The sequence below is a fragment of the Podarcis vaucheri genome (genome assembly GCF_965113315.1).
Source record: "Podarcis vaucheri genome assembly, chromosome: 2".
Classification (NCBI taxonomy): domain Eukaryota; kingdom Metazoa; phylum Chordata; class Lepidosauria; order Squamata; family Lacertidae; genus Podarcis; species Podarcis vaucheri.
In genome coordinates, this window is record NC_138760.1 from 124,970,981 (window position 1) to 124,982,458 (window position 11,478).

The 11,478-nt window shown below is 49.1% G+C and overlaps 1 protein-coding gene across 3 annotated transcripts; it reads right to left on the reverse strand.

Moving 5' to 3' along the window:
- Positions 1 to 514: 514 nt before the first annotated feature.
- Positions 515 to 11,032, reverse strand: LOC309524736 (uncharacterized protein). Of its 3 annotated transcripts, none has more exons than XM_082209707.1 (5): positions 10,691 to 11,017; positions 7,593 to 8,322; positions 5,520 to 5,655; positions 3,732 to 3,983; positions 520 to 1,662 (listed from the first exon to the last, which is right to left on the reverse strand). In XM_082209707.1, the coding sequence occupies exons 1-5, from the start codon at positions 10,726 to 10,728 to the stop codon at positions 749 to 751; spliced, it is 2,070 nt and encodes a 689-aa protein (XP_082065833.1). In that variant the 5' UTR covers positions 10,729 to 11,017; the 3' UTR covers positions 520 to 748. The 3 variants fall into 3 exon arrangements, with proteins under 3 accessions (XP_082065835.1, XP_082065833.1, XP_082065834.1); XM_082209708.1 differs by having other exon boundaries at positions 7,593 to 8,394; positions 10,691 to 11,014; XM_082209709.1 differs by lacking the exon at positions 3,732 to 3,983 and having other exon boundaries at positions 515 to 1,662; positions 10,691 to 11,032.
- Positions 11,033 to 11,478: the final 446 nt, after the last annotated feature.

Below are 11,478 nucleotides of genomic sequence, written 5' to 3' on the forward strand. Positions count from 1 at the left end.
GGTACCCCTGGGCTTACTTTTAATCTTGTTTTTAAGTTGTATTCATTCAACTTGTTTTATCATTGGTTGTTAGCCGCCCTGAGCCCGGCCTAGGCTAGGGAGGGTGGGGTATAAATAAAAATTATTATTATTATTATTATTATTACAGTGGTGCCCCGCAAGACAAATGCCTCGCAAGACGAAAAACTCGCTAGACGAAAGGGTTTTGTGGTTTTTGAGTTGCTTCGCAAGACGAATTTCCCTATGGGCTTGCTTCGCAAGACGAAAACGTCGTGCAAGTTTGTTTCCTTTTTCTTAACACCGTTAATACAGTTGCGACTTGACTTCGAGGAGCAACTCATAGAATGCGGCGTGGTAGCCTTTTTTGAGGTTTTTGGTGATTTTTGAAGCTTTTCCAAAACTTTTCCGACACCGTGCTTTGCAAGACGAAAAATTCGCTAAACGAAAAAACTCGCGGAACGAATTAATTTTGTCTTGCGAGGCACCACTGTATTATTATTATTATGTATTGAAGTTCTCACACTGGCCACCAGGAGTATGGTGTAGAGTTTTCACTCAGGTCCACGTCAGTTATTTTAGGCGGGAAACCCTGGGTTGTTGTTGCTACAATGTTGATAGCCGGCTGCCTATAAAAGCAGGCTGGCTGAGCTGTTTGCTGTCCAGTTCTGTTCCAGCTTACAAATAAAGAGCTGCTTTGGAGAAATTGATGCGTTGTCTGCTATGTCTACCCACTATTCAACAATTACTTCTATGTGGCTCCCCCCTTGTGAATTCTTTCATGCCTAGCCAGAGTGGTGTGAGTGTTGAAGCTCTTCCCACAGGCCGAGCAATGGTATCGCTTGGCCCCCGCGTGTGCGGTCCGCTCGTGGAGTATGAGCTGCTGCCACAGGCCAAAGCTCTCCGCGCAATGGGAGCACTTGTGCGCCAGCTTCTCTCCCGCGTGGCTCTTCTTATGGCGGATGAGGCCCGGGCGGGAATGGAAGCGCTTCCCGCAGTGCGGGCAGGCGTGGGGCTTTTCGCCCGTGTGGACCGTCATGTGCGCCAGCAGCACCGACTGGTAGCTGAACCTCTTGCCGCAGGTGGCGCACTGGTGCGGCTTCTTCTCGCCCGTGTGGATCCGCTGGTGCACCAGGAGGTGCGAGTTGCAGCTGAAGCGCTTCTCGCAGAAGGAGCAGCCGTAGGGCCTCTCGCCCGTGTGGGTCCGCTCGTGGCGCGTCAGGTCGGAGATCTGGACAAAGGTCTTCCCGCACGACAGGCACATGAACGGCTTCTCGCCCGTGTGGATGCGTTCGTGCATGAGCAGGTTGGAGTTGCAGTTGAAGCGCTTCTCGCAGAAGGAGCAGCCGAACGGCTTCTCGCCCGTGTGGGTCCTCTCGTGGCGGGTCAGGTCGGAGACCTGGACGAAGCTTTTGGGGCAGTAGGCGCACTTGAAGGGCTTCTCCCCGGTGTGGGTTAGATTGTGCCTCAAGAGGTTCTGCTTGCGGTTGAAACTCTTCCCGCAGTCGCCACACCGGAAAGCCTCTTCTTGGAGCGGGGCCCTCTCGCGTCCGGGCCGAGAGACCCTCTCTGCTGCTGTTCCCGAGTGCTCGCCATCCTGCTGGTCCTCTGGACAGTCCAATCGGCCGTATTTCTCGTCACACTCCCTTGACTGGTCGTCATAACCTGTCGGAATAGGGGAAAAAACACCCAAAGCCGTTTTGTTAGTCTTCACTAAGGGGAAGACTCGCGGGGTCCGAACTGGCGGAAGGCCCCACCTAAAGAAGAACTGATGGAATATGTGTAGCTTGCGGGTCTAACATATAGAATAAGAGAGCAAGAAGAAGATACGTTTATAGAAGATTGGGAAATGTTTACTGAATATATGGGGGGAACTATCTACACTTGAAAATGTTGGCAGCATTAAAATACAGTGGTACCTTGGTTCTTGAACTTAATCTATTCCAGAAGTCCATTCGACTCCCAAAACAGTTTAAAAACCAAGGCGCCAATTCCGATTGGCTGCAGGAGTTTCCGGAACTCAAGCAGAAGCTGCGCCGGAAGTTCGGCTTCCAAAAAATGTTCACAAACCGGAACACTTGCTTCCAGGTTTGAGGCGTTTGGAAGCCGTTTTGTTAGGCAACTAAGCCGTTCAAAAACCAAGGTACGACTGTAAATTCTACAGTGTAAACAAATTTTAAGGTTGTTTAATGAATATTTCAAATTGTAACTTAGTAAAAATCATACATGAATTGGTGAAAAGTGAAAAGCTATTGCAAGAATACCAAAAAAATTACACACTACAGCGTAATAACCTAGGAAAGAAACATTTCCTGCCATTATTTATCAACGCAGGGGGCTGGATTAGATAACAATTGGGGATCCCTCCAACTGTACAATTCTATGAAAGAGTTACCCAAGGATGGGCTTTGTGACCTGTGATTTTTTACTAAAGTGTAAAGTGGTGCGTGTTGGGGCAAAAAAAAATCCAAATTTCATACCTGTCTATCTATGCACTTACTGGGTCTGAACTGGCGACGATGTACCATAAACAAGACCATGGGACTGCAGTGGATAGTTTGATTAAGATGTTTACCCAGTGCATGGGGGAAAAATAAAATAAAAAGGGGAAGTTCCATAAACAGTTCTGGCTCTGGCCTTGCCCACCTCTAGCTAAATTTTCTTAAATACAAGGTGTGACTGGAAAGTTGGGTGAATGGTCACAGAAATCGGACAGCGAGAAATATTGAAACATACAATTGTCATCGGAAACCCACGAAACGTTCACAATTGTGTACGGAGATGAAGCTGTAACTTGAAAGACAGTGTATGAGTGGTTTAAGGTTTCCGTGAAGGGCAGCAAACTATTGAAGTGACCCTCCGTCTGGATATTGATACGGGATCGGTGTTTGTCCATCCGAATGATGGCAGAAGAATTGCATATTCCACGTGAAATTGTTACTGAGGTTACTGAGTTGTCCCACCCTCCATATTCTCCCAATCTGGCCCCATTGGATTACTTCCTTTTTCCAAAACTGAAAGCTGAAAGGGCACAGATTTCCCAACATTTCACACGTCCAAGCTGCTGTGACGAGGGAACGGAAAGCAGTACAAAAAGAGGACTTGGAGATCCTGGGCCACAGGGAGGTTGGGCTGGCCTCAACCAGAGCCAGAGCTTTTTCAGCTGTGGCCCTGATCTGGTGGAACGCTCTGTCCCAAGAGACTAGGGCCCTGCGGGACTTGACATCTTTCTGCAGGGCCTTCAAGACCCAGCTGTTCCACCAGGCCTTTGGCCAAGGCACCAGGTCTTCTGTAATCCTCATAGAACTCTAGCCCAATGGTTGCCATTAATTTGACTCTGAATTCATTTTAGAATGAATTGATTTTAGAACGCATTTCAATTAATTGATTGTGATTTTATGTAAACTGTGTTGTTTTTACTGTTGTTAGCCGCTCTGAGCCCGGCTTCGGCTGGGGAAGGCGGGATATAAATAAATTTATTATTATTATTATTATCCAGAAGTTTCCAACAGTTCTACGAACGTTGTCAGCGGTGCAATGTATACTTTGAAGGCCTATAAGGCCTGTGTGTTCAAATATTTCTCGCCGTCCAATTTCTGTGACCATTCACCCAACTTTCCGGTTGCACCTTGCAGAATAAATCACTGGCTTCATCCCCCAAAAGATCACCCTTCGAGGGGATGTCGCTTTGACAAAAAAACAGTAGTTCCCTAACCCTTCATCCTGTCTCTTACCAGGGCGGGTTTGTTGCTGGGCAGCGATTTCTGTGTCGTCTCCTCCGCAAAGCAAGGTTTGTTCATTGCTCTCCAGACATGATTCCTGCTGCTCCTCTTGCCCAGGCTGACTTTCTGGGAGGCCTTCCTGCCTGTGACTCGGGGAAACATCCTCTTCCGTTGGCTCCGCAGATGATCCAGTTGGATCGGCCTCCTTCAAATCCTCTTCTGCACATTTCTCCTCCTTCCTTACATTCATCCAACCTTTCGTTGCTGGAGAAAAGAAGCAGGGAGGTCATTCGCTTGGGCGTAAATGGAAATGTGGAATTAAGAAATGAACAGTGGTGTAGAGTGGGGGGTGCAGGGGGGCCTGGCCGCACTGGGCGCAACATCTGGGGGTTAGGGTTAGGGGGTGCAAATCCACGGGTTAGGGGGCGCAAATCCATGGGTTAGGGGGCGCAAATCCATGGGTTAGGGGGCGCAAATTACTTGCCTTGCCCCGGGTGCTGACAACCCACGCTACGCCACTGGAAATGAAGACCAGGAAACTGCCATTGCTTGCCAGTTCATATCCGGGGCTAAGTGAAGGCGCTCACACTAGTGTTTAAAGCCTTGAATGACTTGGGACTTAGGCCCCAAATCTCTGGGAGAGTGTCTCCTTCCCTACTGACCCTCTCGGCTGTTTAGATCAGTTTAGATCTGTTGTTTGACGTCCCTAAGATGTTTGGGACAGGGGTCTGTGGCAGTTCCTGAGATTCCCTCCCCACAGAGGCTTGTCTGGCGCCTATTTCAATTTATTCTAAGAGGTCTACAAGAAACGTTAACATTGTCCATAAAAAGTTAAAATATTTAGAAGCGGTTCATTTTTAAAAAATGCATATAAAAAATAACAAACGCGATCCGAAAATGGGAGTAGAAATGCTGATTTGACGTTATTACATTTTTATTTCAGCTTCTATTTATGCTGTCATGACTCTTAGGGTGGATTAAAGATCTTCAGCAGAAGGCCATCTCTGCATGTCTCCTCCCTCTGGGGTGAGGCCAGCAGGGTCGGTGTCTTCACGGTAGTGGCTCCTCAGTTTCAGATCACTGTTCTGAGAGCGTTTATTATATATATTATAGAATAACACTTTGTTATACAGTGGTACCTTGGTTCCCAAACGGCTTAGTTGTCAAACAAATTGGCTCCCGAATGCCGCAAAACTGGAAGTGAGTGTTTTGGTTTGTGAACGTTTTTCAGAAGCCAAACGTCCGATGCGGCTTCCGCTTGGGTGCAGGAAGCTCCTGCAGCCAATCGGAAGCCCGCTTTGGTTTTCGAACCATTTCGTGAGTCAAATGGACTCCCGGAACGGATTAAGTTCAAGAACCAAGGTACCACTGTACTTTATAATAGAAGCCCAACTTTTCCTGGACCTCTTTGGACAAGGAGCAATGTTTATTAAATACAGCTCTTTTAAAATGCTTCCACTGTCTAATCTTCACCTTTCTCAAGAAACTACGAATGTGACTTCCAGGAGATACCGTACTTTTCCGTGTACAAGACTAGGTTTTTTTTATTTCAAAGTTATGTGGGAAACTGTGGGTCATCTTATACACGGGGCAATCCCCCCCCCCACTTCTCTTAACTTGGAGTCCCTAAAAATATGGGGCGTCTTATACACGGAAAAATACGGTATTTAAGAGTCTTCAAATTCCTGTAATGTAAATGTAGCAGCTCCGAGGTGTGTGTGTGTGTGTGAATGCAGCCATAGCTGAAGCCAAACCACAAACTTCCACAAGCCCAAAATCTAAACCCACAAGCAACCTTACCCAACAGCTCAGCATCCCTGCTGGCTTGCTCCTCTTTGGCCCGCTGGCCAAACACATTCCACCCGAGGTCAGACAAAGTCTGTTCCGCCTCAGAGGACTCTGTTGCCACCGCCTCTTCTTCCGGTGGATTCAGCCCCTGAAATTGCACCAAGGATATATGTGACGTTAACATATGAGAGTGCTGGAGGTGAAATAGTTAAACAGGTTACCCAATCAGAACCCAGGGGGTGGAGTCAGAGGGACTATAAAACCAGCTCTGGGAGGGGCGAAGGGAGGAGTTTGTTGGGAGTTGGGTGGTTGGTTGGAGTGGGAGTGAATTGGGATGGAGTCTGTCGGTAGGTTGAGTTAGTATAGCGAACTAAGCTGAGTCAGGAACAGTTAGGAGCTAGGAAGACAAGTAAATATCTGAGAGGTGGTTTAGTGAGTGAGAGCAGGTAGCAGAAGTTATAGGTCTGGATAGGCACCCCATGATTGCAATTGACCGATACCGTTTATGAAACCACACGCTTGTTAAACTGCAATAAATAAACAGAAGTTTATGTTCCAATTTAACCCTGACTGGACTCAGTATTGTCCCAGGTAGGGCCTGGCAGAGAGAAATAAAGTGGTGGCACAGGGATCAATAGATGGTGAAACGTCCGGGGACCCTGTGTGATCGCCACAATATCTTTTTAGGGCGGGGAAACAAGATGAGACAGAGGATGACTCCTATGCATGTCTCCAATGTCAGCTCAGAGCCACGGAAACCGAAGCGCTTACTTATTGGAGTAACAAATAAACCATGTTGAAAAATAAGGTTGAGGTGCAAGAATCAGAAAGGGACAAATCAACGTACAGTGGTACCTCAGGTTAAGTACTTAATTCGTTCCGGAGGTCCGTACTTAACCTGAAACGGTTCTTAACCTGAAGCACCGCTTTAGCTAATGGGGCCTCCTGCTGCTGCCACGCCGCCGGAGCACGGTTTCTGTTCTTATCCTGAAGCAAAGTACTTAACCCGAGGTAATATTTCTGAGTTAGCGGAGTCTGTAACCTGAAGCGTATGTAACCTGAGGTACCACTGTATGTGAAGGACGTGCAGCCATGCACGAGAATAGTGAAAGGTGATGATTGGAGCAATTACAGCAAGCTTCGGATTTTGCAAGGCGCTTCAAAAACTGATATATGCATACATTAAATGTACACAACATCAATCCTCCCATTCCAATATGCTGCAATATGCTAGGGTTGCCATACATCCGGAATTTCCAGGACATAGCCAGAGTACTGCAATCGGAAGCAGTGTCCGGGCGCAAATTGTTGAAAGGTCCGCAAAAATCCAGACATAGGGCAATCCAAGTCTAGAATTTTCTTAAAAATAGCTCAGCTTTGGCCAAAAAGAAAAAAGAAAAATAAAGCTCAAGAACTTTACCAAAAGTTTTTGAAACATGGCAGCCCTATAACATATAATGCTTCAGACGACACCTTATGAACTCATGGATATTTACATTGATGATTTCATGAGATTTGTTTCAGAACCTGGGAATCTTAAGGGAAAAAACAGCAACGTGGTTCCCTGGAAAATGTTCTGATGCCCGTTTTTTTCTACCACACCCTTCTCTCTGCCACCCTCTTTGTGGAAAAATACATTTTCAGAAATGGATAGGGGGACTTCCGGTAAGAAGATGGCGCCTGAAGCAAGTCTCCTGTGCGTCTCAGAAGAGTAGGAGTTTTAAAAAAATAATAAGGGGAAAAGATACACTCCCAGAAAACAAGCTTCTACGCCAGCCAGATAAGGACTCCGGGAGTCGCTGGACGGCATTTTAAACATCCTCTCTTCCTTTGAGGCGCTTCTAAAGCCCTTTGAAATCCCACTGAAGCCATCCAAAACAGCTGGACGGCAACTGTCGACACCTAAGATAGTCCCCTGCCTTTGGCCGCCGCCCCTGAAACCAAGCAAAAGCTATTCTTCTGCCTAGATAGGGAAAATGTCCCACCACAGAATGCCATCTGGACCTCTTCCCTTCTACATCAGGACAGGCGAAAATCTGCCCTGCCCTGATCCCGGGATGCTCAGGATCCCCCTCACTGCCCCACCTGTGGTCGCTGCCTCGCGGCCTCTGGCTGCCTCCGCAGGTAATCCTCGGCCAGGGCCACCGCCTGGGAGCAGGTCTCTGGGCTCCGTCCCTTGACCCAGCCCTGCACCTCCGCAGGCAGGACGGTCAGGAGTTGTTCGAGAAGGAGCAGCTCCAGGATCTGCTGCTTGGTGTGCTTCTCGACCCTTAGCCACCCGTCGCAAAGCTCCAGCAGCCGGCGGTGAGCCCCTCTCGGCCCCTCGGCCTCCTGGTAGCAGAAGCGCCTGAAGCGCTGGCGCCGAGTCTCCCTCCGGAAGCTGTCCCATTGCAAGATGGCCGCCTTCACTTTCCCATAATCCTCTCTGTCCCGGCCCTCCAGCCGGCTAACGGCCCGCTCGGCTTCTCCGCTGAGGGCCGGCAGGAGTCGGGCCGCCCACTCTTCCCGGGGCCACCGGCAGGCTTGGGCCACTTGCTCGAAGGAGGCCAGGAAGCCCTTGGCGTCGTCCCAGGGGGTGGGCTCCTCCGGCAACTGGGGGACCCCCCAGCCAGAGTGGGGAGACTCCAGGGTCCTCAGGAACTCCTGAAGCTGGGCATCCCAGTGCCGGTGCAGCCTGTCCTCTGGTTCCTGCTTAATCTGTTCTCCGGATCTCCGGTTTTGTCCTCTAGGGCCGGGGGCATGTCCTGCTCCTGCCACCCTTTCCCACACAGGCGGCACGACGTCCATTTCCTCGCCAGCCACTCTCTTGCAGTCTCTAGGTCAAATAAGAGAGGAATGGGGTCAGGCGCAACAGCGGCTGAGGCTGCCACAAGCCAAGGCACTTCTCCTGTGAGGGGAAAAACAGAAATGAGAGATGTTGTAAACAAGATCTGCCCTTCTTCCCTTATGGGGTATCCAAGAGCCCATATAGAGTCCTTAAGTGGGTTCCCTATCGGTAGGAGAAAATAACAGAAGCCAATCAAAGAATATTGAGAAGCAAAGCAGCTAGTAAGCCTGTCCGTTATTGAACTGTTGCAACAGGGTGCTCCCCTCACTCGCAGGAGGAGGAGGAGGACCCAGAACAAAGGTGTGCCCGCCCTTATATAGACATTTTAAATTGCCTGCCCTGGAGTCCAAGACCACCCCCAGAAACATCATACATAAATCACAGAAAAGGCGGTCTACAACAGAAATCTGAGTGCGTTGTTTATGTCCTGTCTGGCAGATTACCTGTTAATGGTCACTTGATTGGATTACCTGGGGAGCCTGGCCAGTCTTTTGCAATGACAAATACTTAGTTCCTGAGCCAGGTCACAGACTCACCCTATTCATACACAGACATACCCTTAAGACAGGCTTTGTGAACGAAAAGACAATGGGGAGGCTTTTCCATTTTCCTTTGACCTTCGGCCAAGTGTTTCCCAGTGTTATTACATTATAACAACATTAACTTACTTTGAATAAACATACACAAATTTATTGATTGTTAACATAATAGACAGATGATTTAAGGATCTTGATAATTTGATAATATGCAGAGAATAATAGGTGTTGAAAAATCAGAGAGAGGAACTGAGGGAAGTCTGGGGGGAGGGAGGGAGGGTTCCTTTTTGGGGAGGGGGGAGGGGAAAATGGGGGGAAATCATGAAGATATGTTTTGATATTTTGTTATGTTGAAATTCTCAATAAAAACAATTTAAAAAAAACAACAGTATTAACTTACAACTGTACTATAACTATTTACAAATGGCAGCCACACAAAATTGGATCTGCTGCAGGAAGCCCACATTTAACTGGTGCAAATTCAGCTTTACACACTTGGCAATTTTTATTTTTTATTTTGTAAAAGGGGTAGAAAGAGGCAGGCGTCCAGGAAAAAAAGACACTGGCAATCCTATTGAACCCAAAATGTTTTTGGCTATGCGCACTAGGGCAAAAGGAGTCTTGGTTGACCACAAACTTGACATGAGCCAACAGTGTGACGCGGCAGCTAAAAAAGCCAATGCAATTCTGGGCTGCATCAATAGGAGTATAGCATCTAGATCAAGGGAAGTAATAGTGCCACTGTATTCTGCTCTGGTCAGACCACACCTGGAGTACTGTGTCCAGTTCTGGGCACCCCAGTTCAAGAAGGACACTGACAAACTGGAACGTGTCCAGAGGAGGGCAACCAAAATGGTCAAAGGCCTGGAAACGATGCCTTATGAGGAACGGCTAAGGGAGCTGGGCATGTTTAGCCTGGAGAAGAGGAGGTTAAGGGGTGATATGATAGCCATGTTCAAATATATAAAAGGCTGTCACATAGAGGAGGGAGAAAGGTTGTTTTCTGCTGCTCCAGAGAAGCGGACATGGAGCAATGGATCCAATCTACAAGAAAGAAGATTCCACCTAAACATTAGGAAGAACTTCCTGACAGTAAGAACTGTTCGACAGTGGAATTTGCTGCCAAGGAGTGTGGTGGAGTCTCCTACTTTGGAGGTCTTTAAGCAGAGGCTTGGCAACCATATGTCAGGAGTGCTCTGATGGTGTTTCCTGCTTGGCAGGGGGTTGGACTCGATGGCCCTTGTGGTCTCTTCCAACTCTAGGATTCTATGATAAAATTCCGGCATTGCAGGGGGTTGAACTAGATGACCCTCATCCGCCATGGCCAGAATGGGAATAATGGGAGTTGAAGTCTAGCAATATACGCCCTGGACTAAATAATAGCACAGCTACTCCTTTGGAAACTTATTACGAAACCAACTGTTATGACACCCGCTCCTTTGCCTCCTCCTTCCTTGCCAGCCAGGGACCTCCTGCTTCTGCACTCCCACTCACCCCGTCCCTGTTCCTTCCACGGACTTCCCAAGCCCACAATTGAGTCCATTTAGTTCAATAGTGCCTACACTGGCGGGCAGCGGCTCTACAGATAAGCAGATCTGGCTTATCAGGAGACGCCGGGGATCGACCCTGAAACCTTCTGCATGCAGTGCAGATGCTCTACCCACTGAACCTCAACCCCCTTCCCAAGGAGCGCGCAGGAAGCCGCCTCCTAGGGAGATGCACCTTTAGGTCCGCCCAGCTCAGCACCGTCTGCACTGACCGGCAGCCGCTCCCCAATACAGCGGGCGGGGGAGGGAGGAAGGGCCCGCACCCAGCCTTACCTGGAGGCGGCGGGATTTGAACCCAGGACCTTCTGCATGCAAAGGTGTCCTCTGCGACCAACTCCCAGCTGGAGAGCGTAATTAAAATAAACCAGTTTCCGGAGGAGGGCTGGAAGGAGGAGGAGGAGGAAAGCTCAGCCCAGCTTTGCAAAGGGGGACGAATCAAAGCGGAGGCGCGCTTTGTTTCCATTGCACAACGCGCGGCTCACTCCGGAGTGAAGCCGGCATGGATGGCAGGCAGTTTTGCAGAGGGGCGTCCTTTCTAACCTCCAGATCGCCATTTCCAGGGAGGGAGGGAGGGAGGGAAAGGGATCCCCCTCCCCAAATCCTGGCTCTGCGCCCACCCCAAAAAAGCTCCCACTTTCTGCACCTGGTGCAAAAGCCTTTTTATTTCTCCACCTGCCAGGGGGGCTTTTGGGGGAGCAGCCCCTACTTCTGGCTCTCCGTTGAACAGGAAGGACAAGTGGGGGGAAAGCGGGTCTGATATTCTGTATGAAACACCCACCCATCCCTTTGGCCCCCTATTATGGCAGCGCAGGCACTTGGGAGCCGGAAGTGAGAACACCAAGCCGCCCGAATGTTTTCCCCTTTCCTCTTTGGCCAAGGAGCTGCTACTTTTCCTTGCGCGCAGGCGCATGCTCTCTATTGGTCCGCCTAGAGCAGTGTTGCCTGCACGGGCCGGCAGCGGCAGATCCAGACCGGCGACATCCTCACCTTTTGGAAATGCTGCGCATTGGTATATGGAGCACAGCAGGTTGCCCCGGTACTGAGCTAAACCATGGCATCCA